This window comes from Mixophyes fleayi, chromosome 10, assembly GCF_038048845.1.
Source record: "Mixophyes fleayi isolate aMixFle1 chromosome 10, aMixFle1.hap1, whole genome shotgun sequence".
NCBI lineage: Eukaryota > Metazoa > Chordata > Amphibia > Anura > Limnodynastidae > Mixophyes > Mixophyes fleayi.
The window spans coordinates 48,876,773-48,900,310 of record NC_134411.1 but is presented as its reverse complement, the minus strand read 5'-3'; the positions used below and the strand labels follow the sequence as shown (position 1 = coordinate 48,900,310).

General features: G+C 42.0%; 1 protein-coding gene across 1 annotated transcript in view; it reads left to right on the top strand.

The window, feature by feature from the left end:
• LOC142103480 (uncharacterized) overlaps positions 1-23,538 on the top strand; it is a 121,668-nt gene that overhangs the window by 39,901 nt on the left and 58,229 nt on the right. The window contains exon 5 of the mRNA XM_075187530.1: positions 470-584. Within this exon, the coding sequence (XP_075043631.1) occupies positions 470-584 (115 nt within the window). The remainder of the gene's footprint in view (positions 1-469; positions 585-23,538) is intronic.

Here is a 23,538-nt window from a genome sequence, read left to right as displayed (position 1 = left end):
AATCACTTTTTACATTTAGTTTACCACATGTCTCTGACCTGTACATTACTTAACATAAGCACAGTGCTACACCCATGTATGACTTGGTCTGCAGCCTTTTACCTGCAGACTGTAAGCTCCATAGCTAATTCCACTATTAGAGGCCTGTGGAAAACCACTCCTATTGCCACAATACATATATGTATATATGTATGTGTGTGTGTATATATATATATATATATATATATATATATATTGTGGCAATGAGGCCTATTTTCCACAGCTCTCCTGCATAGGGACAGTTGAGGTCCCGGGAAGTCTGCAAGGGAAAGCTGCATACAGAGTTAATTCCCTGATGTCTGCAGAGTGCTCTTCTTACATTGGTGTCAGAAGGTGTCAAAAGTGCTACAAGCAGGACGTGTTTGTTACTATATATACACACATAAAAAGGGAGGTGTACAAACACTCATTTATGTTTTCTATGCATTAGGATGTGACCGCAGTAACACGTGTACATTCTCATGGAATAATGAATGGAATGAATGGAAGCTCATCACAATCTAATGACTCTTATGAAGAAGAAGAAGAAGAAGGCAGCGTCTTAGGTATAGCATATTAGTTTTTTTCTGTTTCTAATGTTCCAATTGTATTGGGTATTTTTAAGATGTTTGAGAATCGCTAATTATTACACATACCTATGTATAACGCATTAATGTTACAAATTACATCAGCTTATTAAGATGACTGAATTATAAATGTAACTTTTTATACTTAATTTTAACATTGCACAATCAATACCTTTCACTTCATATATTTAAGTCAATATTATGTTTGAAGAAGCACCAAGTGTGATTTTCCTGTTGAATGTCATGATAACAATATATGTGCATTGCTGTCTATTTCACCATTTGCTTAAGCTTCCACAACACATCAGTTATGATTCACTTGCTGTAATTACAGTTCCCGAAAGCTACAATTTATAGAAATGACAAACTTCACTTTGTTTCTTTATTTGTGCTTTTTAAATGGACTAGACATGAGAATGTGTAAAACAACATTTGATATGACATTTTTAAATATGATCCGTATTACTTTAGATATCAATTTATATATTATACTATATATTGTATAACCAGGTTAAGGGAACATGTGCCATCTCCTGGGGTAGATGCAGTGTCGTAAGTAGACATTTTGGTGCCCTGGGCGAGACAGGGCACTGGCGCCCCCCCATCTAAGTGGGAGTGTAATTTTCTGATTGGGCATGTCCAACCTCCTGTGGGGTGTGGCTAGCGCTTTACCAGTGCTAGACAGCACTGAAACCCCCTCCCTCCCCATTCTTCACATTCTGGTTTTGTAGGGATATTTATGTAATGAGCATTCATAGAATCACAGTACTTTCAATGCAGCTGTCGCATGCTAGCTGTGTAAAAAAAAAAATTGGTTATTGAAATAAAACTATGAAACAAATCGTAACAAATAAACTATATTTCTCTTTAGAACTCTAACTAAAATAAACATCTTAAATAAACAATACAATAAATACATGTTATAAGTTTATAGAGGTGCCTTCCTAGCCTTCACACTTGCAAACTCTTCTATGACAGTGTCAAAGTTAATGGAACTTGTCAGTTTATGTTCAATGGAAAGAATTGCCAAGTTTGAAAGGCGTTGTCCAATTGAAGACCTCAAGAAGTTCTTCACTAGTTTTAATTTATTGAAGCTGCGTTCACAAGATGCCACAGTGACAGGTATACTGAGGAATATGCGCAGAGCTATTTTGATATTTGTATATGCCGAACTCAGGCACCACTCATGTATGAGGTTTAAAATATCCTGTGGTGTTGCTGTGCTGCAATCTGGGAGGATGGAAACTGCTTGGAATTTGAAGCTTTCGATCTCTGTCACAATTTCAGTGGCATTGAGATCATTAGAGTACTTCTGTGCCAGGTCAGAAGCACACTTCTTCAGATCAGTGGCATGTTGGAGAGGGCAGACCCAGTAAGAAACTCAAAGTCTGAAGATATTTCCATCAATGTTTCACAACGCCACTTCAGTTGTGCATTCACAGTGTCCAGTACATTAAAGAATTATTTTTTGAAAACCAGCTCAGTGGACATACTGGAACCCTCATCTTCAGCTTCTTCATAGTCAGTCCTTCGTATCTTCCTTTTCCTCTTCATAGGAAATTCCACAGGAAGGTCCATATACTGAGCATGAACAGCTGCATCTTTCAGTATACCATCAACACCTTCTTCACGCATGTGCTGTAGTCCATTCTGATGTCCAATTATCAGTTTTGCAGCTCAGTCAACAGATAATCCTTTCTTTTGCAAAGCTTGGTTGACAAAATCAATATTGTTTAAAATTCTACCCCACATTAGAAGTAAGCAAATTAATTTAAAATTAATTTGCATCACAAGGCTCTCAGATGAAGAAATTGTTTCTCCACATGACGTCTGATCGGATATCTTGTGCAGTGCCTCAAGAACTCCTGGCAATTGGTTACTTAAGGACCTGATAGCACGTGCTTTTGAGGACCACCTGGTGTCACTGTGACCTTTGAGGGTAATTTTGAGAATGCTTGTTAAGGTTTCCCATCTGCGTGTTGAACTTACAAAAAAATTAAACAGTCTCTAAACAGTTCCAAAGAATAATGCCATATCAACAGAACGACTGGCTGCATGAACTTCTACTAAATTAAGGGAATGTGCAGCACATGAAACAAATCTAGCCAGATTGTTTACTTGTTTTATTCTTGCCTGCACACCATTATATTTTCCTGCCATATTTGCTCCGTTGTCATAACCCTGTCCACGAATATTATCAGGATCTAATCCATCCTTGCAGAGCTTCTCTTCTATTTCCACAGCAAGACCACTACCTGTCTTCTCAGTGGTTTCAATAAAGTCTATAAAACTCTCTTCAACACTGCATTGTCCATCTGCAATTCTAACATATCTGATAATTTCACAGAGCTGTTCCTTGTGTGAGGTGTCCGGAGTGCAGTCAAAGATAATGGTATAGAATTTTGCTTCTTTGATTCGTTTAATTATTTCTTTTCTCACAGTGTTACCAAGAAGGTTAATAAATTCATTTTGAATGACTGGTGAAAAATAGGAAACGCTGCCTTTCCTATGCTTTTCAATATGACCAGCTAACTCAGGATTGTAATGGCTAATCATTTCCAGCGCATTAAGAAATATCCCTGAGTTGGGTTGGCCAATTTGGTCATATGAACCCTGAAGAGCAAGATTGTTTTTGGCACAGAAAATAATTGCATCAAGAATTATTTTTAAAACAGTGCGCCACTTCTCCTTTTCTGAAGCTATAACGGTTTGGAGTTCATGGTCAATTCCATGACCAAGTTTTAAATGCATCGCTAAAGACCTCCAACTTAAATAATTTTGGAGATGCTCAGTTGAGTTTTCATGTTCTACAATCCGGGGATTTAAATGCCTCCAATTAGAGAAGCCTTTCTGTGGGTTTGCAATGCTTGGAGTTAATGCAGATTTAATTCCAAAAAGCATACAGGGAAAACAAAATACAGCTCTCTGCATTTCAGAGTACATAAGCCAGGTTCTATCTACTGTTTCTCCATTAGGTGCAGTTTTAATGAACCAATCATGACTAAATCGTCTCCCGTCACTAGTGGTTGAGAGTGTAAAATTTGAATCTTTCTGTTGCTCTGGTCCATGTTTCACTAAACAGCACCTCACATTGTCCGTTATGTTAGGCCAAGAATGTGGATCTTTAAACCTAAGGCCCAAAATTTCATTACTTGTGCTGTCAGTCTCATTTTCTACATTAGGGTCCACGTCAGTAGTACCAGTGACGGCAGGAACTTCTTCCTGATTCTCTGGCTCAGAATGAGAAATCTCTAATGGTGCTGAATCCGCTCTAGAGCTCCCTGCACCTTCATCGCTGGCTGACTGAAAATGATGGGAAAGCCTACGAGCTTCCTCATCTCTACCTCTCCTCAGATTTCGTAATTCTGCACCAGATGGCTTCTTTGGGGGCATCGTTTATTACTAAAAGATAAATTTGACTTTAGTGGTGTGATGTAATACCATACAATACTCTGCACTCATCATGAAGATTAAAAATTAAATAGAGAGACAGTCCCAGAAGATATTAAGCTGTGAAGGGAACCTTCTACGATAAGGGAACAGAGGACAACACACTGGACTGCAACACTGGTCGTGATGACCACACACAAAGTGCTTAACCTTCAATGTGTCTCACTAATATTCCTGAAAACTGAACAGAAACCCAACGATGCTCCAATAATAAGCTAGCTGTGAATCTCACTGAAAATTGCAATGTTCCATCAGGATTAGGTGAAAAAACTTGTATCAAAGAGAAAGAGAGAGAAAGAGAGAGAGAGGGATCTCCCCCAGCAACACTACTACCAGTAAAAGAGCCGCCTCTCCATTTGTATAATAGCAATGCAGAATTCTCAGTTACACACATTTGCAAATGCATAAAAAGCCAAATGCATTAAAATGCATATATATATTGATGGTTTTCTTATTATATTGTGGGGACCACTCCACTACGCAGTCCAGAAAGATACCTCGTTGCAACGTTTTGGACTAATAACTATATTGTGAGGTGTTCAGAATACACTGTAAATTAGTGGAAATGCTTGTTATTGAATGTTATTGAGGTTAATAATAGCGTAGGAGTGAAAATAAGCCCAAAAACTTGATTTTTGAACTTTTTATGCTTTTTTCCAAAAAATCAGAATCCAAAACCTTAAATCCGAACCAAAACCTTTCGGCAGGTGTTTTGCGAAACAAATCCGAACCCCAAACATCGCGAATATCCGAATCCAAAACACAAAACACGAGACACCAAAAGTCGCCGGTGCACATCCCTACTTAATTATAACCAAAAGTAAATTACACTTTGCTGAAGTTCACTTTAATAAGTTTGTTTAGCACCGTAAAGAAGAACAATGTTACACTTATTGAGTTCAGCAAAAAGTTTATTGCTGAGCTTAATCCTTGAAGCTCTAGAGTGTAATAAAAAATTGCATAATATAGTGGCAAGTAGATAACTTTTTAGTAATGAAACGCACTCACCCAGTGTTGATGATATCAATGCTTCGAACAGTCTTACATTGATGTCCACCAGTGATTGTTAGACAGAATGTAGCTGAGTTCCATGTAATGACCTTCAGGTACCAAGATCAGTGTCTCTTGGGTTTTCTCTTTTTTTTATATGATTGTGTTCCAAAAGAAAACTTACCCATAATATTGTTGAAAATTGTTTACAAGATCAAATAGTTTTTGAACCTTTTATTTTGACTATAGTGGCAGTTTATTAATTCATTCCATTGTGCTAAACACTGTATGCTGTTCAATCACAATTCACTACTACTTGTTTATATTCGTGGTTGATGTTTAACATCAAACCTGATTGGTACAACACACTTGTGTGTTGGTTACATATGTTAATAAATTGTTATCCATTTTACATTGTTTCTATTTTCAGCAATTATTTAACATTCATTAACATTATATCATTGCAGGCAATAGAGTGCATACTTTATCTCTTTCATTAGTTGCTTTGGGGAAGGGATTCCCTTTGAAGTATAGCTGCCCTTGCCTATTTAAGAGTAGAGCGCAGCCTTACCATTTGTTCAATTACCCATAGTATACACTGTGTGATAATTGAAGGCAATATGAAGTCTAAGTGCTATTGCCAAAGAAAAAAAGGCTTTGCACATTTATTATACTGGTATGTGTGATTACACTTGTGTACAGGAAATATATTGTCAAAGAAGAATACATCTCAAATTTAATTTGATACACAAATTAATTATATTGTCTAAAATCCAAATGTTTAAAATATTTAAAAGTTAGAAATACAATAGATCTTTAATCAAAGTATTTCAAATGCAAAATAAACATAAAGGAATAAGACAAATGGCAATACTTCACATCCCCTACAACAGATACAACGCCTTTCCCAGACCTCTGTCTGCTTCTTCAGGTAAGTGAGGAGGGAGTGAGAAGTGTCAGTATTTATAGCGGACAGTTAAGAATGATTGACAAACTTGATTAGACAAGCTGGTGATGTTTCTTGTGCAACACAAAATCTCTTTAAAAATCACTTTAAAATTTGTGGATACGGCTAAACCCATATAAAGTGATCTGTGTTCTAATCATAATAAAATAAATAAAAAAAATATATATGGATGTGTTCATCTTAAGAAAGCTGCAAGTTTAATTGAGCATCTATTGTGGGCTTTGTGAATCCATTTAATCTGGGCATATAAGCAATTCCCACGCTGTCATGGGAAATTCCCTTAGTCTATAAATAGAGCTTGTGGCTCTGTTTATTTCATTCGTGACAGGGTGCTTTTATTAGATACAAGCACAGTAGGCATCAACAAGCATGTTCCGGATGGATTTACAAATGGGGGGTCCTTATGACCCGAAGAAAGAAGACTTCAAGCCGTGTGGATTCACAAATGGGGGTCAGTTTACCCGAAGATCAGAAAATTGTTTACAAGCATGGATGTGGGGAATTACAAATATGGGGGTTAATGTGACCTGAAGAAGATATTTTTAAGCATGGACTTTTGGATATACAAATATTTTGGTGACATCTTCATGGATCTTATTTGAGAATACAAATTTATGTGGACATGGTTTACAAGCATTTTTGGATTGAAAGCTGCTGACAAAAGAAGAACGCATCATATTGGTGAGTATATGGGGTTTTATTATTTTTAATACATAGATGTGGTATTAAAGAGGGTGTTTTGTGTTTTTATTGGGGTTTTATTATTTTTATTAAAATGTTGTGGTTTTAATGAGGGTGTTGTGGCTTTCTTAACATTTTTCTTGTGGAATTACAGGTCACAGCATGGGTGTCATGACCTGGCTGCCATGGGTATGCTGATGCTTGTAGGTCTATAAGCTTCAGCATGCCCAGACTGTTTAGGGCAGACCGGCCTGGCTGGGACTTGTAGTCCCACAAACACTTTAATTGCCGTTATTACCCTACGCCCACTGCCAAGGGGAGTTGGAATAGCCCTAGTGGGGGGCCCACACATTTTTTTTTTGCGAACCCCACTCCCTAGGGAATCCAGCCCAGCGCTGAACAGCCAGCGGTTAGTTTGTCATTTTGACAGGGGGGCCCCTACCGTGTGTGTCCCTGCTATAGTGCCAACCACCCTGGCTGGTTTGCCTAGTGGTTGTTGTGTGACAATCGGGGGGACCCCACGCAAATTTTTCCCCGATTTTTGCGCTACCAGCAGTAGTCTGACAGCACTAGGGTTAATAGTGCTTAGAGGGGGGACACCATTTTTTTTTTTTCTTCAAACTATCGTCTCTTTTTAAAATTTTGAAAGCCGCCAAGACCTGCAGCTGTATAGTGATGTATTTGGCAATCTTACATCTAGAAAGCAGCGTGCAGTCTGTCGATTTTTATTTGAAACTCGGTCGGGTTTGCAAAATCGCAGCTTGATACATTTACTCCCAGGAGTCAATCGTTCTTTCTTATAGTGAATGAAGGGTTTTATATAAATCTATAGAGATAGTAAAAGGAGCATTACAATACTGAAGAGTGAATGTCAAATGTTCAACATTCATTCATCAAATGAATGTGAAGTATTTAAAGTGTTTAAAAGAGTGTTATAACAATTATTTAAGCCACGTATATAATGGTGATAAATGTAATATTTATAGCATAGAAAGAGATAAAATGTTAATCATCTGAATTTAATGCATGATTAAAGTATGATGAACAAAATAATGAAATATATATATATAAATTATATGGACAAAAGTATTCGGACGCTTCACTATTACACCAACTGGGACTGTAATGATGTTGTATTCAAATACATATACTTTAATATGGAGTTGGTCCCCCTTTTGCAGCAATAACAGCTTCCACTCTTCTTGGAAGGCTTTTGAAAGATGTTGGAGTGTTTCTGTGGGAATTTCTGCCCATTCATTCTGTAGAGCATTTTTGAGGTCAGGCATTGATGTTGGACGAGAAGGCCTGACTTGCAATCTCCATTTCAGTTCTTCCCAGAGGTGTTCGATTGGGTTAAGGTCAGGGCTCTGTGCAGTCCAGTCAACACATCAAACTATGTTTTTGTAGTCCCTGGTTTGTGCACTGGGGCACAGTCATGTTGAAATAGAAAAGGGCCTTCCCCAAACTGTTGCCACAAAGTTGGAAGCATAGCATTGTCCAAAATGACTTGGTATGCTGAAGCATTAAGATTGCCCTTCCCTGGAGATAATGGGCCTAGCCCAAACCCTGAAAACAACCCCATACCATTATACCTCCTCAAACCAAACTTTACAGTTGGCATAATGCAGTCAGGCAGGTAACGTTCTCCCGGCATCCGCTAAACCCAGACTCGCCCATCTGACTGCCTAACAGAGAAGTGTGATTCATCACTCCACAGAACACGTTTCCACTGCTTCACAGTCCAGTGTAGGTATGCTTCATACCACTTCATCCGATGCCTGGCATTGGTCTTGGTGATGTGAGACTTGCATGCTCAGCCATGGAAACCCATTCCATTAAGCTCCCGCCGCTCAGTGTTTGTGTTTACATTAATGCCAGTGGAAGTTCGGAACTCTTCAGCTATGGAATCAGCAGAGTGTTGGCGTGTTTTACTCATCATGAGCCTTAGCAGTCGTTGACCCCACTCTGTGATTTTATGTGGTCCGCCGCTCAGTGGCTGAGTTGCTGTTGTTCCTAAATGTTTCAGCTTTCTAATAATATCACTTACAGTTGAACGTGGAATATTATTGCAAAGGTGACACCCTATCACAGTGCCACGCTTGAAGTCACTGAGCTCTTCAGAACGACCCATTTTGTATCACAAATGTTTGCATGTCTAGATGTTTGATTTTATACACTTCTGGCAATGGGTCTGATTGAAACACCTCAATTCAATAACTAACAGGTGTGGCCAAATACTTTTGTCCACATAGTGTATATATTAAATAAAATATTTAAAACATTTGAAAAAAATAATAAATAAAAAATAGGAAAAGGAAAAAAAGAGGGACAGTAGAAAAAGAGGAATCAGAGGCAAATCCTCCAAAATGGAAACTTTGTGAAGTCAAGCCAAGGGCATTTTCAATCTAAGTAATTTCACATTGAACAATACACGTATCTCTTTACTCAATTAAGGATTAGCAATCACTTCTCTATAAGTTTTGAATCCATTCAATATAGATCTTAACAAATATGTAAGGAATCTAACTCTGAAAAAAACAGTCAGTATTTAACTTATGTGCAAAACGGAAAATTCATTTTCACCCCTTGCATTGTAATATGGTTTTGTCCAGGAGATTTAAATAGGAAACTTCTTAATTTAAGATCCTTAATGAATCAGGCCCAGTGTCTTTATCCTTCACCCCAAGCACTACAACAAATCACAGCAAACCAATCACACCCATGTGGAACACCTGTGTGTGTGTGCTCAAAGAGGATCCTAGGGAAAACTTAACCCTATCTGCAGCCTGCTGCTGCAGACTAACTGTGTTCCTACCTGTTCCCTTACAGGGAACTGTGGCAAATATCCCTCTTTGCCACAATACCAAAAATGTTAAAAATGAAACGAGCAAATTATATCCTGTTTTAAGCAAGTTTAAAGGTAATGTTTCTGAAGAAGATGATGAACCCACTGTTATTGCCCATGTTATTAACATGCTAAAAGTACAGCGCAGACAAGGAAGGGGAGCGGTCCCACCAGCAGGGGCAGCGGCTGAAATTGGTGAGAATAGTGGAGAAAGTAATAGGAGGGAGTACATTCATTGTACTGAAACTGTGGCGATTCGGTTGGTGTTTTTCCTGTCCAAACAATAGCAGTTCTCAATGGGAAAGCGGACAAGGATGGTGTAGTTCCTATAAAACATGTAGCAATTCATTGTCCTTGGACTAGATCGGAGCTACATTCAATTATGTCCGATTTCCCAGATCCTAGAAAAGAGTTGGCCAGATGTCAGAAATTCGTCAAAAACTTCGGTAATGCGTATGTGCCAACCAATAAGGATTGGCGAGTGGTGTTGAGGGTCTGTCTTCCCAATACTGATATACAAAAGTTTATTAAGGATTGTATGTTAGAGGAGGACGGATCCTTAACAGATGATGATAACCAAGAAAATATTAAGCAAATAATCTCACAACTGGCCATACATTTTCCAGTCGTAGTGAACTGGAGTAAAATTTTCACTATCAAGCAAAAAGATAGTGAAACCGCAACAGATTATTTTGCCAGAGCTCTGTCAGCAATGACACAGTTCACTGGGATATCTGACATAAAGGATGGTGTGCATCACAGAGAAGTAGCAGTTATGGTACTAATGGATTGTCTCAAGGAAAGTCTGAAGACCAGGGTACAAACCTCTTTGCCTAACTCGAGAGGCATTAAGGTAGATGCACTTAGAGAGTCTGCCGTTGAGCATGATAAAACATATTTAAAGTAAAGAGGTGCAGAGTGATAGGCTAATGATGGTGAGCATCCAGGCTTTAGAGGGACTGCACACACGACCACAAGTTTACAACACACACAGAAAGAGATATGTGCCAGTGAAGTGTTTTAACTGTCATAAAGAGGGACACAATGAAACACTGTAAAGAGAGAAGATCTGGGACACCTGGAGGTGAATCACATTGATACCCACAAAGAAGACACACACAATGTTTAGAAAATTCACAACAGTTAACCGCACACATCATAGCAGCAAATGCTTTGCGGGAGAGTGAGAGCCAGCGCTAGGGATCAGGTCATAACCGTAGTCTACAGCCAGTTAGATTAACTGAGTGTCACACTTTATGCAGGAAATATCACTGACTGGTATTAACGCAACTAACCTGAGAGGCACGGAGTCTAACACACCACCGGTGTTCACCAGGGAACCCAACAAGGAGGTTTGGGCTTCGCTGCGTGCGATGTGCAGGTCGCGGTTCTCCCAGGAAGTCACCAGTGCAGTGATTAGAGGGTAGTCAGACAGGCCGAGTCGAAACCAAGGAAGCGAGGTACCACGAGGAAATGGCAAGAGAGTAGTCAGGAACGGTCCAAAGGTCAATACCAGTGCAGGCAACGAAGTACAGGGGATATCCGGCAGAGAGGTCAAACAAGCCAAGGAGTCAAATACACAGGAGGTCAGGAACTGTAAACAAACTAATAGCTGGAGCAGGTAGAACCAATACTCTGGCACTCAAATGGTGCCAGAGTGGAGTTTAAATAGTGGCTGGCAGGAAGTCCTCATGATGAAGTTCCGGCGATCAGTCTCAGCTGATCACTGGAGAAGCGTCTGGGTTGCCAGGCAACCAAATCGGCGCATCGCACATGCGCGAGCGCCGCGGTCACGTGATCGTGTCCCGTTGCTTAGCAACAGGACGTTCCTTCCGGGCAGAAGGTGTCCGTCTCCGGCACCCGGCGGAGGTGCGGAGGCAGTACCTGACAGTATCCTCCCCCTCTCTCTTGCGGGTGGTGCAAGAATCCTGCAGAAATTTTGCCAGCAGACGTGGAGCATGGATATCCTCTTCACAGACCCAGGATCTCTCCTCCGGGCCGTAGCCTTTCCAATGGATAAGAAATTGGCGTTTACCTCTAGATATGCGAGATTTTAGAAAACGCTCAACTAGGAATTCTTCGCCACGAATAGTCTTGACTGGGGGAGGTGGCGAGGATTTACTGGAAAATTCGTTAAGAATGAGTGGTTTCAGCAGAGAAATATGAAATGTATTATGAATCTGCAGGGAAGCTGGTAGATGAAGCCTGTAGGTGACTGGATTAATCACGGAGGAGATGGAGAAAGGCCCTATATAGCGTGGGGCCAGTTTCATGGTAGGAACCTTGAGTCTAAGGTTACGGGTAGCTAACCACACTTTATCTCCTACCCGAAGACTTGGAAGGTCTCTTCTATGACGATCAGAAAAGTGTTTGTGCCGATTAGAAGACTGTAGTAACCTGGAACGAACGTTGGACCAGATTTGGGAGAAATTACGGACCAAGTCTTGTGCGGCAGGTACTGAGGAATCCGTTAGGTCGGAGAAGGTGGGGAGAATAGGGTGTCTCCCGTAGATGGTAAAAAAAGGGAGATTCGCCTGTAGACTCGTGTTGGTGGTTATTGTGAGTAAATTCTGCCCAAGGTAAAAGTTCACTCCAGGAAGATTGTTGGTTCGAACAATAACACCTCAGAAATGCTTCCAGATCTTGATTAGTCCGTTCCGTTTGCCCATTTGTTTGCGGGTGGTACCCGGAGGAAAATTTGAGACTAATACCCAGCTGTTTGCAAAAGGACCTCCAGAACTGGGAGACAAATTGGACTCCTCTATCAGAGATGATGTCCCTCGGGCAGCCATGCAAGCGAAAGATCTCTCGAATGAACAGATGGGCCAACTGGGAAGCAGAGGGAAATCCCTTGAGGGGAACGAAGTGGGCTAGTTTAGAAAAGCGGTCCACTACTACCCAGATGGTGTTAAAGCCATGGCTGGCGGGAAGGTCTGTGATGAAGTCCATACTAATACTGAACCATGGTAGATCTGGAATGGGCAGAGGGTGGAGAAGGCCAGCCGGGGATCTCCTAGGCGTTTTGTGTTGAGCGCAGACTCCGCAAGAGCGGATGTATTTCTGGACGTCCGAGAATAACGAGGGCCACCAGTATAAGCGACATAGGAGAGCAATTGTCTTCTTGACTCCAGCATGACCAGCAAATTTGGCGTTGTGGGCCCATTTCAAGAGTTTGATGCGTAGATGTTCTTGCACAAAGGAATGACCAGGAGGAGGAGTCTTGAAAGAGGAGTTGGTCAAGGCTAGAATTGTGGAGGGATTGAGGATAGGTTTGACAACCATGGATGACGAAACATCGGAGAAATCAAAAGATCGAGATAATGCATCAGCACGCAAATTCTTGGAACCGGGCCGGAAAGTTGGTATCAGCTGGAATCTGTTAAAAAATAGCGACCAGCGGGCCTGTCGTGGGTTCAGACATTGTGCAGACTGTAAGTAGGTGAGGTTTTTATGATCAGTATACACTGTGATGGGAAAGCGTGCCCCCTCCAACAGATAACGCCATTCCTCCAGGGCGGTCTTGATGGCGAGGAGTTCCTTATCCCTAATTCCGTAGTTGGTTTCACTGGCAGAAAATCTCTTAGAGAAAAAACCACAAGGAACAGGAAAGCCTTCCGAATTCTTTTGGGATAGTACCGCTCCGATTCCAACGGAGGATGCGTCCACCTCTAAGAAAAATGGCTTATTTTGGTCAGGTAGGGATAAGATGGGTGCAGACAAGAAGGCCTCCTTGATTGCTAGAAATGCTCGTACAGCCTCTGGGGGCCAAGACTTGGATTGGCCGCCTCTCCGAGTGAGAAGAGTAATGGGAGAAATTATCGTAGAAAACCCCTTAATGAATTGGCGATAATAATTTGTGAAGCCTATAAAGCGCTGGGTAGCCTTGAGCCCAGAAGGTTGAGGCCAGTTACGAATAGCCTCCAATTTGCTTGGATCCATCCGAAGACCGGAGCCTGATACAATGTATCCTAGGAAGGGTACTTGAGAGCAATTGAAGAGACATTTCTCGAGCTTGCAGAATAGGAGATTAGCACGTAAACGGGAAAACACCTCTTTCACGTGTATGAGATGAGAGGACAGATCTTGTGAAAAGATTAGGATATCATCCAAATAAACAACCACTGATTGGTAGAGCAAATCCCTAAATTATTCGTTCACAAAGTCCTGAAAGACAGCTGGGGCGTTACTTAGCCCAAACGGCATCACCAGGTATTCATAGTGGCCGTCTCTGGTATTAAATGCAGTTTTCCACTCGTCTCCTCTGCGAATTCTGATTAGGTTATAGGCTCCCCTAAGGTCCAACTTCATAAAGATCCGTGCCCCTCGAATACGGTCAAAGAGCTCAGAGATTAAAGGAAGGGGGTAGCGATTTTTAATCGTGATGGCATTAAGTGTCTTGTAATCAATGCACAGTCTGAGAGAGCCGTCCTTCTTCTTTACAAAAAAGAAGCCTGCACCTGCTGGAGAAGATGATTTCCTAATGAATCCCTTTACGAGATTCTCAGCCACATATTCCGACATAGCCTGTGTCTCGGGCAAGGACTATGGGTATACCCTGCCTCTAGGAATGTTCTTTCCAGGGATGAGGTCGATGGGGAGGAAGGATCTCGGAAGCAGTTTTAGAGAACACATCAGCGAACTCAGAGTAGACTTCAGGAAGGTCCTCCAAGGCAGAAGTACGGAGACAGACCAGCTTAGGTCTAGATGGAGAAACAGATCCCAGACATCTTTTTTTGCAGGATGAACCCCAACGGATAACTTGAGCTCGCTGCCAGTCGAATTGTGGAGAATAGAGCTTCAGCCAGGGTAGACCCAAGATGATAGGGTTAATGGATTGGGGTAGCACAAGGAAACTTATAGTCTCGGAGTGAAGTGCTCCTATCTCCATCTGAAGCGAAGAAGTAGAGAGAGAGATTAAACCATTGGAGACTCTATTTCCGTCCACCGCAGTGAGCATCAAATGTTGAGACAAGGCTATAGTATCCAGGCAGAGTTCGGTCACTAGCTTGGAAGAAATGAAGTTCCCTGCGGACCCCGAGTCCACAAAGGCCCAGGTAGTAAATGGGCCGTTAGGGAAAACCAAGGTGACTGGCATCAAAAACTCAGACTCCTTCCGAAGGTAGGGAGAAAGGGACTGGGGTCCTAGGTTGACCTCCCTATTATCACCTAGGAGGTGGCGTTTCCCGGCCTCTTGGGACAAACAGAGAGGAGATGTCCTGGTTCATCGCAATACAAGCAGAGGCGGTTTTTCATGCGTCTCTCATGTTCCTCTGGGGACAGACGAGAACGGCCTATCTGCATAGGCTCCTCTGTATGCTGAGTAGGAGGAATAAAGTTAGGTGCTAAACGAGGAAACGTCCGGCGAGTGCGGTCCCGTTCGCAAGCTCGTTCTCTATGGCGGATGTCCACCTTGATACACAAGGATATGATGTCATCCAGAGTAGAAGGAAGATCACGAGAAGCTAAATCATCCTTGATGCGCTCATTAAGACCCTGCCAGAAGGTAGCGACGAGAGCGAGGTACCACGAGGAAAAGGCAAGAGAGTAGTCAGGAACGGTCCAAAGGTCAATACCAGTGCAGGCAACGAAGTACAGGAGATATCCGGCAGAGAGGTCAAACAAGCCAAGGAGTCAAATACACAGGAGGTCAGGAACTGTAAACAAACTAATAGCTGGAGCAGGTAGAACCAATACTCTGGCACTCAAATGGTGCCAGAGTGGAGTTTAAATAGTGGCTGGCAGGAAGTCCTCATGATGAAGTTCCGGCGATCAGTCTCAGCTGATCGCCGGAGAAGCGTCTGGGTTGCCAGGCAACCGAATCGGCGCATCGTGCATGCGCGAGCGCCGCGGTCACGTGATCGAACGGGACGTTCCTTCCGGGCAGAAGGTGTCCGTCTCCGGCACCCAGCGGAGGTGCGGAGGCGGCACCTGACTCTGAGAGCCTTAGGGAAGAACCTACAATGACAGTTGATATAGCTGGTACAAAACAAACCTTTCTTGTAGATACAGGGGCGGCCAGGTCAGTGATAACTTCTCCTTTAAATCTACAGGTCACTAACAAATCCGTTCCAGCTATGGGAATAACGGGGAGAGTGTTACATTACCCTTTGACTAAACCTGCAGAGGTTACTATCGGGCCTTTGCACACCAAACATTCATTTCTCTTGGCTGCAGCGGGTCTTGCTAACTTACTGGGCAGGGATTTGTTGTGCAAAATGGGATATGTCATTTACTGTACCCCTGATGTTGTATTCCTAGACATACCAGGGAAGGTTGCACATGAGGTACAGTACCTATTGAAAACTCCACAAAGGTTAATGTTATACTCTGCCGTTCTAGAACAAAGTCCATCTCAGGTAAGGAAATGTTACTGCAAATGCCGGATTCCCTATGGACCAAATATGGACAGGACACTGGATTGATGGCAAATGTAGCTCTTGTAATTGTTAATCTGAAAACTGGCAGGCAAGCCCAAAAATCCCACAGTACCCATTAAAACCAGAGGTGGAACTAGGAGTGTATCCTGCTATTGAGAGGCTGTTGCAACAAGGGATCTTAATTCGTACATCCAGCACAGCCAATAGTCCCATTTTCCCAGTGAAGAAGAGTGGGGGGAGGGGCTATAGATTAGTCCAGGATTTAAGGGGTGTTAACAAAGTTGTTGAGAGCCAATTCCCCATAGTGCCCAATCCAGCTGTCATCCTTATGCAGATTCCAACGTCTGCCAGTCATTTCACTGTCATTGATCTGTGTTCTGACTTTTTCTCGGTCCCTCTTCACCCTGACTGTCAATATATTTTTGCATTCTTTTACAAGGGGGTGCAATATACATGGACAAGACTTCCCCAGGCGTTCATAGACAGTCCAAGTATTTTCTCCAAGCCTTACATGACTGCTTGCAATCCTTCCAACCAAGCAATGGGTCTGTTCTAATTCAATATGTGGACAATTTGTTATTGTGCTCTGATTCGTTTATGTCATGTTTACATGATACTAAATTCTTGTTGCTTCATCTTTCACAAACAGGGCATAAGGTTGCAAAGGACAAGTTACAGCCATGTCAGACTAAGGTTAAATACTTGGGACACTGTCTCATCCAGGGGCGAGAACACTTGACAACGGACAAAATCCAGGCAATACAACACATGACTCTGCCACAGAACCAACAGCAAATCTGTACCTTCTTGGGGATGTGTGGATATTGTGGATCCTGGATCCCAGGTTTTTCTATTCTGGCGTTACCATTGCAGGAGTTAGTCTTAGCCTCAAAACCTGACCGTGTTACACACACACACAGAGGAGTCAGAGCAGGCATTCTTTAACCTTAAAGATAGTCTGACTAGAGCACCTGCTTTCAGAATACCCGATTATGAAAAGCCCTTTGAGTTATACTGTACGGAAGCTGATGGTTGTGCTGCAGGTGTCATAACACAAAAACATGGTGACGCTAGCAAATCGGTAGCATACTACAGTGCACAATTGGACACTGGCAAGATCACTCCCAACATGTTTAAGAAGTGTAGCAGCAACTGCTTTTCTGGTAAGTAAGAGAACGTAGTATTATGACATGATACAACTGTCTATACACCTCATGCAGTATCTGCCCTGTTCAATTCAGCCTAAACCAGACATGTCTCTTCAGCTAGGTTTACAAAGTGGGAACTAGCTCTGATGGCACCTGCAAACATCACCATCAAACGGTGCAATAATTTAAATCCAGCTACATACCTACCATATGTGCATCGAGATGCACAAAGGGTGCAATGAGAAGTGACTCTGGTTGGGGATGAGTTTTGCATGTATACAGATACACATGACTGTATGGAATATCTGAACCAGACTTTTACTGCGAGACCCGACATATGTAACACACCCTTAGAAAATGTAGATTTTACATGGAAGGGAATTGTCATAGACAGACTGAGATGGGAGAACTATGTTATAGATGATCAGGATGTTGTAGAAGCTGAACCCCTTGGCCCACCTCACTCAGTCCAAGTGACTGAACTAGTAGCACTAAGGAGAGCATGTGAGTTGGCAGAGGGTAAGTCAGTTAATATATACACTGACTCTAGGTACGCCTTCGGGGTAGTACATGATTTCAGGGCCCTTTGGCGTCTTAGGAACTTTACGACAGCAGCAGGCACACCAGTAGCTCACTCACATCACATTAAAGGACTCTTGATAGTGATACAGTTACCCAAGGCAGTAGCCATCATAAAATGCAAAGCCCACACATACTAGGAATACCCAGTGTCAGTGGGCAATAGCAGGGTGGATAAAGCTGCCAAATGGGCAGCAGGGTTGCCTGTAACTGTATCAACCAACAAAATAATGTTTTTTCAGACAGTAGACACTCAGAAATTGATTGAAATGCAAGATTTGTGTTCCCTACAGGAGAAGGCGGTCTGGAAGGCGAAGGGATGCGGTTAAGAGTCCTCTGGACTCTGGAGAGATGGACAAGGTAGTCCCATGGCTCCCAGAGCATATTACCTAGGCCTGGCTGAGGCAGCCCATGATCTGACTCATCTGGGTAAAGAAGGTATGTGTAAGCTGGTTAGAGCATACTGGTGTGCAGCAGGCTTTTCTTCTCAAGCCAATAAGAAGGCAATGTCTTGTCTTACCTGTTTGAGGAAAAATGTCGGGAAGACAATACCAAGTGAGCCATCCCATATCCCTCCTACAGACTGACCTTTTCAGGTAATACAAATTGACTATATCCAATTACCACCTTGCAGGAATTTCAAATATGTAGTTTGTACTGATGTGTTTTCTAATTGGGTAGAGGCATTTCCAGCTGCCACTAATACTGCTGTTTTCACTGCTAACAAAATTGTTCAGTATGCAGATATGGTGTCCCTAGAATCATTGAACGTGATAGGGGTACTCATTTTACTGGTGATATCTTTCAGAACATGTGTAAACTTATGGGAATCAATAGCAGACTTCATACTCCTTACCGACCACAAGCCAGTGGTAAAGTGGAAAGGATAAACGGTACCATTAAGAACAAACTGAGTAAGATAATGGCTGAAACTGGGTTGGTGTGGTCAGAAGCTTTGCCACTAGTCCTCAATAGCATCAGAACCACTCCCAGACCTCCTCTTAATCTTTCCCCCTTTGAGATTTTTGGCAGACAACCTCATTTGATCATAGGTCCACAGGACGATTTGAAGTGCAATAATGAAGTGACTGTGCAATATCTCATAAAAATGAGCAGAGAGCTAAAACAACAACAACAGAAACTGAAAATGCTGTCACCTGGTATGCCAGAAACAAACTGTCATGATGTTGAACTTGGGGAATATGTTATGATCCGCAATTTCTTACGCTCAGGTAAGGTAAGTGTTGATGACTAGTACCACATCTCTGAACGTAGCAGAAAAAGACACTTGGTTCTATTCTACTCACTGCAGGAAAGTCAACAACCCGCAGAAGGTGCAAGACCAAGTCCAGACTGACAACACAGATCTGTCACTGGTGAACCTATTCCGGGAGACCTAAAGACTGCAGCTAAGACATCTGAGCCAAGAACGTTGCCAAGATTATTATCCCAGCAATGGAGTGGCGATTTTTACTTTTTTCTTGTTCCAGGATTTTTCTTCTTTTTCTTCTTTTTAGGACATCCTATTTTTGTGAAGGAGGACGTATGACGGAGAAAGGATCTGGTAGTGATATTGATGAAGTGGAGTTGGAGAGAAGGTTGATAGAACCATCACTGCAGTCCATTGTCAAACTTGGTTCAGGGGTTATGAAAAGATCTGCTAGCTCTGGAACTTGGAGGCAGTGTGAGGGGCTTTTGTCTGGGGAATATTGTATCTGTAAGTACTGTGACTCCCTAGTTGAAGAGAAGTGCATCCAGCGATGCCAGTCCAATAGTAATTTGGATTTGAGTGGGCATCCTCTGGAGGATTATCACTCCCTAGTGGGCAAGGTCTTAAACCAAACCGAGTGCTGGGTGTGCTCTCATGTGCCTCAGGGACAGCATAACATAGGATTAGTACCGTTCCCATTAAACATCTCTGAGGTCCTCGAATTATGGGGAGGGAGGTCCATAGACGGGAGGTATAATATCACTAGGTATTCTAGTATAAAGCTTCGCCAATACTCCTTAGATCGGTCTTCGCTGTGTCTAAATATCTCACATGTAAAAAGACTGGAGAATTGGGAAGCTGACCTAACTGATCAGACAATGGCTCGCCACGTCAGCATTGATGGGAAACTTTCAAGATCACCAATAGGCAGGAATAGTGATTGGCATCATAAACTAGGACACGTCAACAGACATAGGAGAGTATCCATTGGGGAAGTTCCTATAGGTTATTGCCAAAATGTTATCCATGCCAACACTTGTCTTGAACAAATGGAGATTCTCGGCATGGGTAGTTTCATCAAAATTTTTTGTGATATTATCAATGATCGTAGTGTACCTTTTGTCCTCCCAGATGATGTGTACTATGTTTGTGGGAGAAAGACTTATTCCTGGTTAACTCCGAGTTCCAAGGATTTGTGCTTTTTAGGTAAATTGGTTCCCGAGGCCATGACCATTACACATGATGAAATGATTGATAGCCATAGGACTACATCACCTCCATCCATACACATACAATATGAACATCGTGGCAAAAGAAATATGATTCCTGGTGAAGAACCCATAGCTACAAAATTGTTTAGGGAAACCACTAGTTTCCAAGTTATGGTTGCATTAAATCGCACCAGGATCTCTCGGGGAACTCTAAATTTTAGGTATATTCAGGACCTAGCTAAATTAATAGACAATATCACCGAGATGTATGATGACACTTTCAGGTATACTGGTAAGGAGCAACAGACTTATAAAAAGGAGTTGGTTCAACATAGAATGGTGTTGAATTACTTCACGTCTGTTATTGGTGGATATTGTGTCACTTTGACCACCCAATTTGGTGTAAAATGTTGCACGTACATGACCAGTAATACTGATGACCCCAATTGTCACACGCCGGGTGATCGGGCAGTGCTCCCGACCCCCGGCAGACTTGCCTTCCTCCAGCGGTCCACTCCGTCCCGGGTGCCGCCATCTTGGGTCCGCCGTATTTAAAAATCCTTGGCTGGTCTCCCATTGGCCAGACTATTTGGCACCAAGTTTAAAAGGCACCTCCCCTAGACATCCGGTGCCTGTTCTTTGAGTCACTCCTGGTGCTAAGACTTGGCTTCCCTCTAGTGTCTTGCTTGTCAGCAGAGCTGACGCTCTATCCCTGTTCCAGTGTGCTTTATCTATTTGTCCGCAGAGCTGACCCTCTACATTTGTTGCAAGCTGATTCTCTCCACTCCATTCCTGTGAGGTAACCGGCTAGACTGCAGAGCCCACACTCTATCATCTGTTCCAGTGTGATCTTCTATTTGTCCTCAGAGCTGACCCTCTTGCGGCGGTCCCTGGTGAATACCGTCTCTTCGTTAGACTCTGCGCCTTGCTGGGGTAGCGCTAAACTGTGCAAACCCTAGGATTTGTATCGTAAAGTCTTGACGTCGTTTGTGGAACCATGACACCAAGGAAGTTATAGACCGGAAAATGGATGAAATTCTGCAGCTAAAAAGGGAGTTTCGGAAGAACCATAATTCTTCATTGTATGAGGTTGGAGAAAAGGTGGCAGGATGGTTCTCATGGTTGAATCCTGCAAAGTGATTCTCTGGTCTAGGAGAGTGGCTACAGGAAATGGTTGCTAGTATAGGTAAGCTCTTTATTCTTATACTTAGTGTCATCTTAGTAGTTGGCTTATTTGTTAGATGTGTTCCTACTGTGTGGAAGTGTGGAAAACGGTCTACTGAGGAAAACATTGAAAGTGAGACTGTAATGGTGGTGAGGAGTACAAGTATCATGGTAAATGAAGAACTGCTGTATAATCCTTAAATCGAAAGCATAATTAGGTGATAGTTTTGTGCACTATCAAAGGGTAGAGCTGTCGAAGTCAAATAATTGGATATGGTCATTTCAAATTAATATCAATCAATCTGATTGTCTATGTCTGAAATTATGCGAATAGCACGCTACGGCGTGGAGCAGCGTAATTAACCACAACACGTGCAAACACTTATACACACCATCATCATCATCATCATTTATTTATATAGTGCCACTGATTCCGCAGCGCTGTACAGAGAACTCAGTCACATCAGTCCCAGCCCCATTGGAGCTTACAGTCTAAATTTCCTAACATACAGACACAGACAGACAGAGACTAGGGTCAATTTTGATTGCAGCCAATTAACATACTAGTTTTTTTCGGAGTGTGGGAGGAAACCGGAGCACCCGGAGGAAACCCACGCAAGCACAGGGAGAACATACAAACTCCACACAGATAAGGCCATGGTCGGGAACTGAACTCATGACCCCAGCGCTGTGAGGCAGAAGTGCTAACCACTAAGCCACTGCTGCCACAATATAATCAAAATCATACTCTTCAAAAACTCATAGATAGAAAAGTTGACTAATATTCTCATGCACAGTTCCTGACTGTCAGTTAAATTATAAGTGTAGGGCGGAGCTATATTATAAAAAAAACAATACACGGTGCTAAATTACTAATCACACTGTAGAGGCTGGAACCTCCCAAAAAAAAGAGTACTCATTATACAGATTGTGGCATACATAACATGATGTTCATAACATGCTCACATGAAATATCAGCTAAGATATCGCTTCTTGCGTATGCAAGATATGGGTTATAGGGAAAAAATTATCAAAATTGAATTGTGTGTGTAATGTAAATAGACCAATTTGAACCAGCTTTCGGTGAGAAAATTAGTATGCATCTTTTGGAGAGCTGACCCCCACCCTTGGAGGGCATTGTTTGAACTGGCCAATGACCTGCATTACACTGGACCGTCCTGAAGCCTGAACCTATGGAAACATGCCAAATCATCTGTATTGTTTTCACTGTATCACTGACTGTATATAAGTAAGAGCTCTGGGCCTAGCAGACACTCATCTCAACCACAGACTTCAGGACTGAATGACAATATGCTGGATCCAGGGCGCCTGCATATGTAATCAGCTGTACTTATATTATTGAATTGTTACTCTGCTGCTTTCTGCTATTAAATCGCATTGTGCTTTGGAACCAAAACAATTTGAAGTGGACAATCGTCATTGGATAGCGACTAGACGTACATAACAGATTCAATACTAGGAAGACCAATTATTTTGGGAATAGAGTCCCTTACATCAGGCCTATCTAGATATGTAAACTCATTTTTACAAGATTTAGTGCTTATCTCCTTCATTATATTAGAGATTCAACTCAAATTATACTGATTATGAGACAAACTGTATGGAAACAAAACTTTTTATTCTGCATAGCAAATGTTTCATCTTTATATACCTGTCACAATCAAAGCTTAGAATCTGTGGAATGTTATTTAAAAAAAAGAATTCATTTTAGAAGATGCGCAAATATCCTGTTTATTCTAGAACAGATAGACAGCATATAGCGAGTAGTTCATACACAAATCGGTGTACAAACCAAGTATTTCCAATTAGCCTTAAATTTGAACGCCATGCATCATGAGCAACTTGCGATATAATTAGTTCAATTAATCTGCCTATCTACAAAGGCAGAGACAGTCACGCTACTATGCAGTCTTTAGTCTGGCTTATATAAATAGTAACCCTGACAATTGTCTCTCCTTACCTACGTTGTTGTTAACACATATAATGTAATCACGCCCCGGCATACATGAGTTCCAGTAATAATTGATGTATTATTTAAAGGCTCTGCTCACATACGATTATCCAGCGCTCTACACATATAGCAACAAACATGTCCACGAGTTGAAAATAGGTGGTGATACATAATAGCTGTGACATCTTTGTGCATTTGTGGATTGCTAATACTGCGTTTCAGGACATCCTGTACTAAAGAGAACTATCTCACTATACGAACGTTACTTATGTGTTAAATATAAGGCAGCTCTCACACCATTAATGAGCGCCCCAAGTAATATGATTAGGATTACAACCA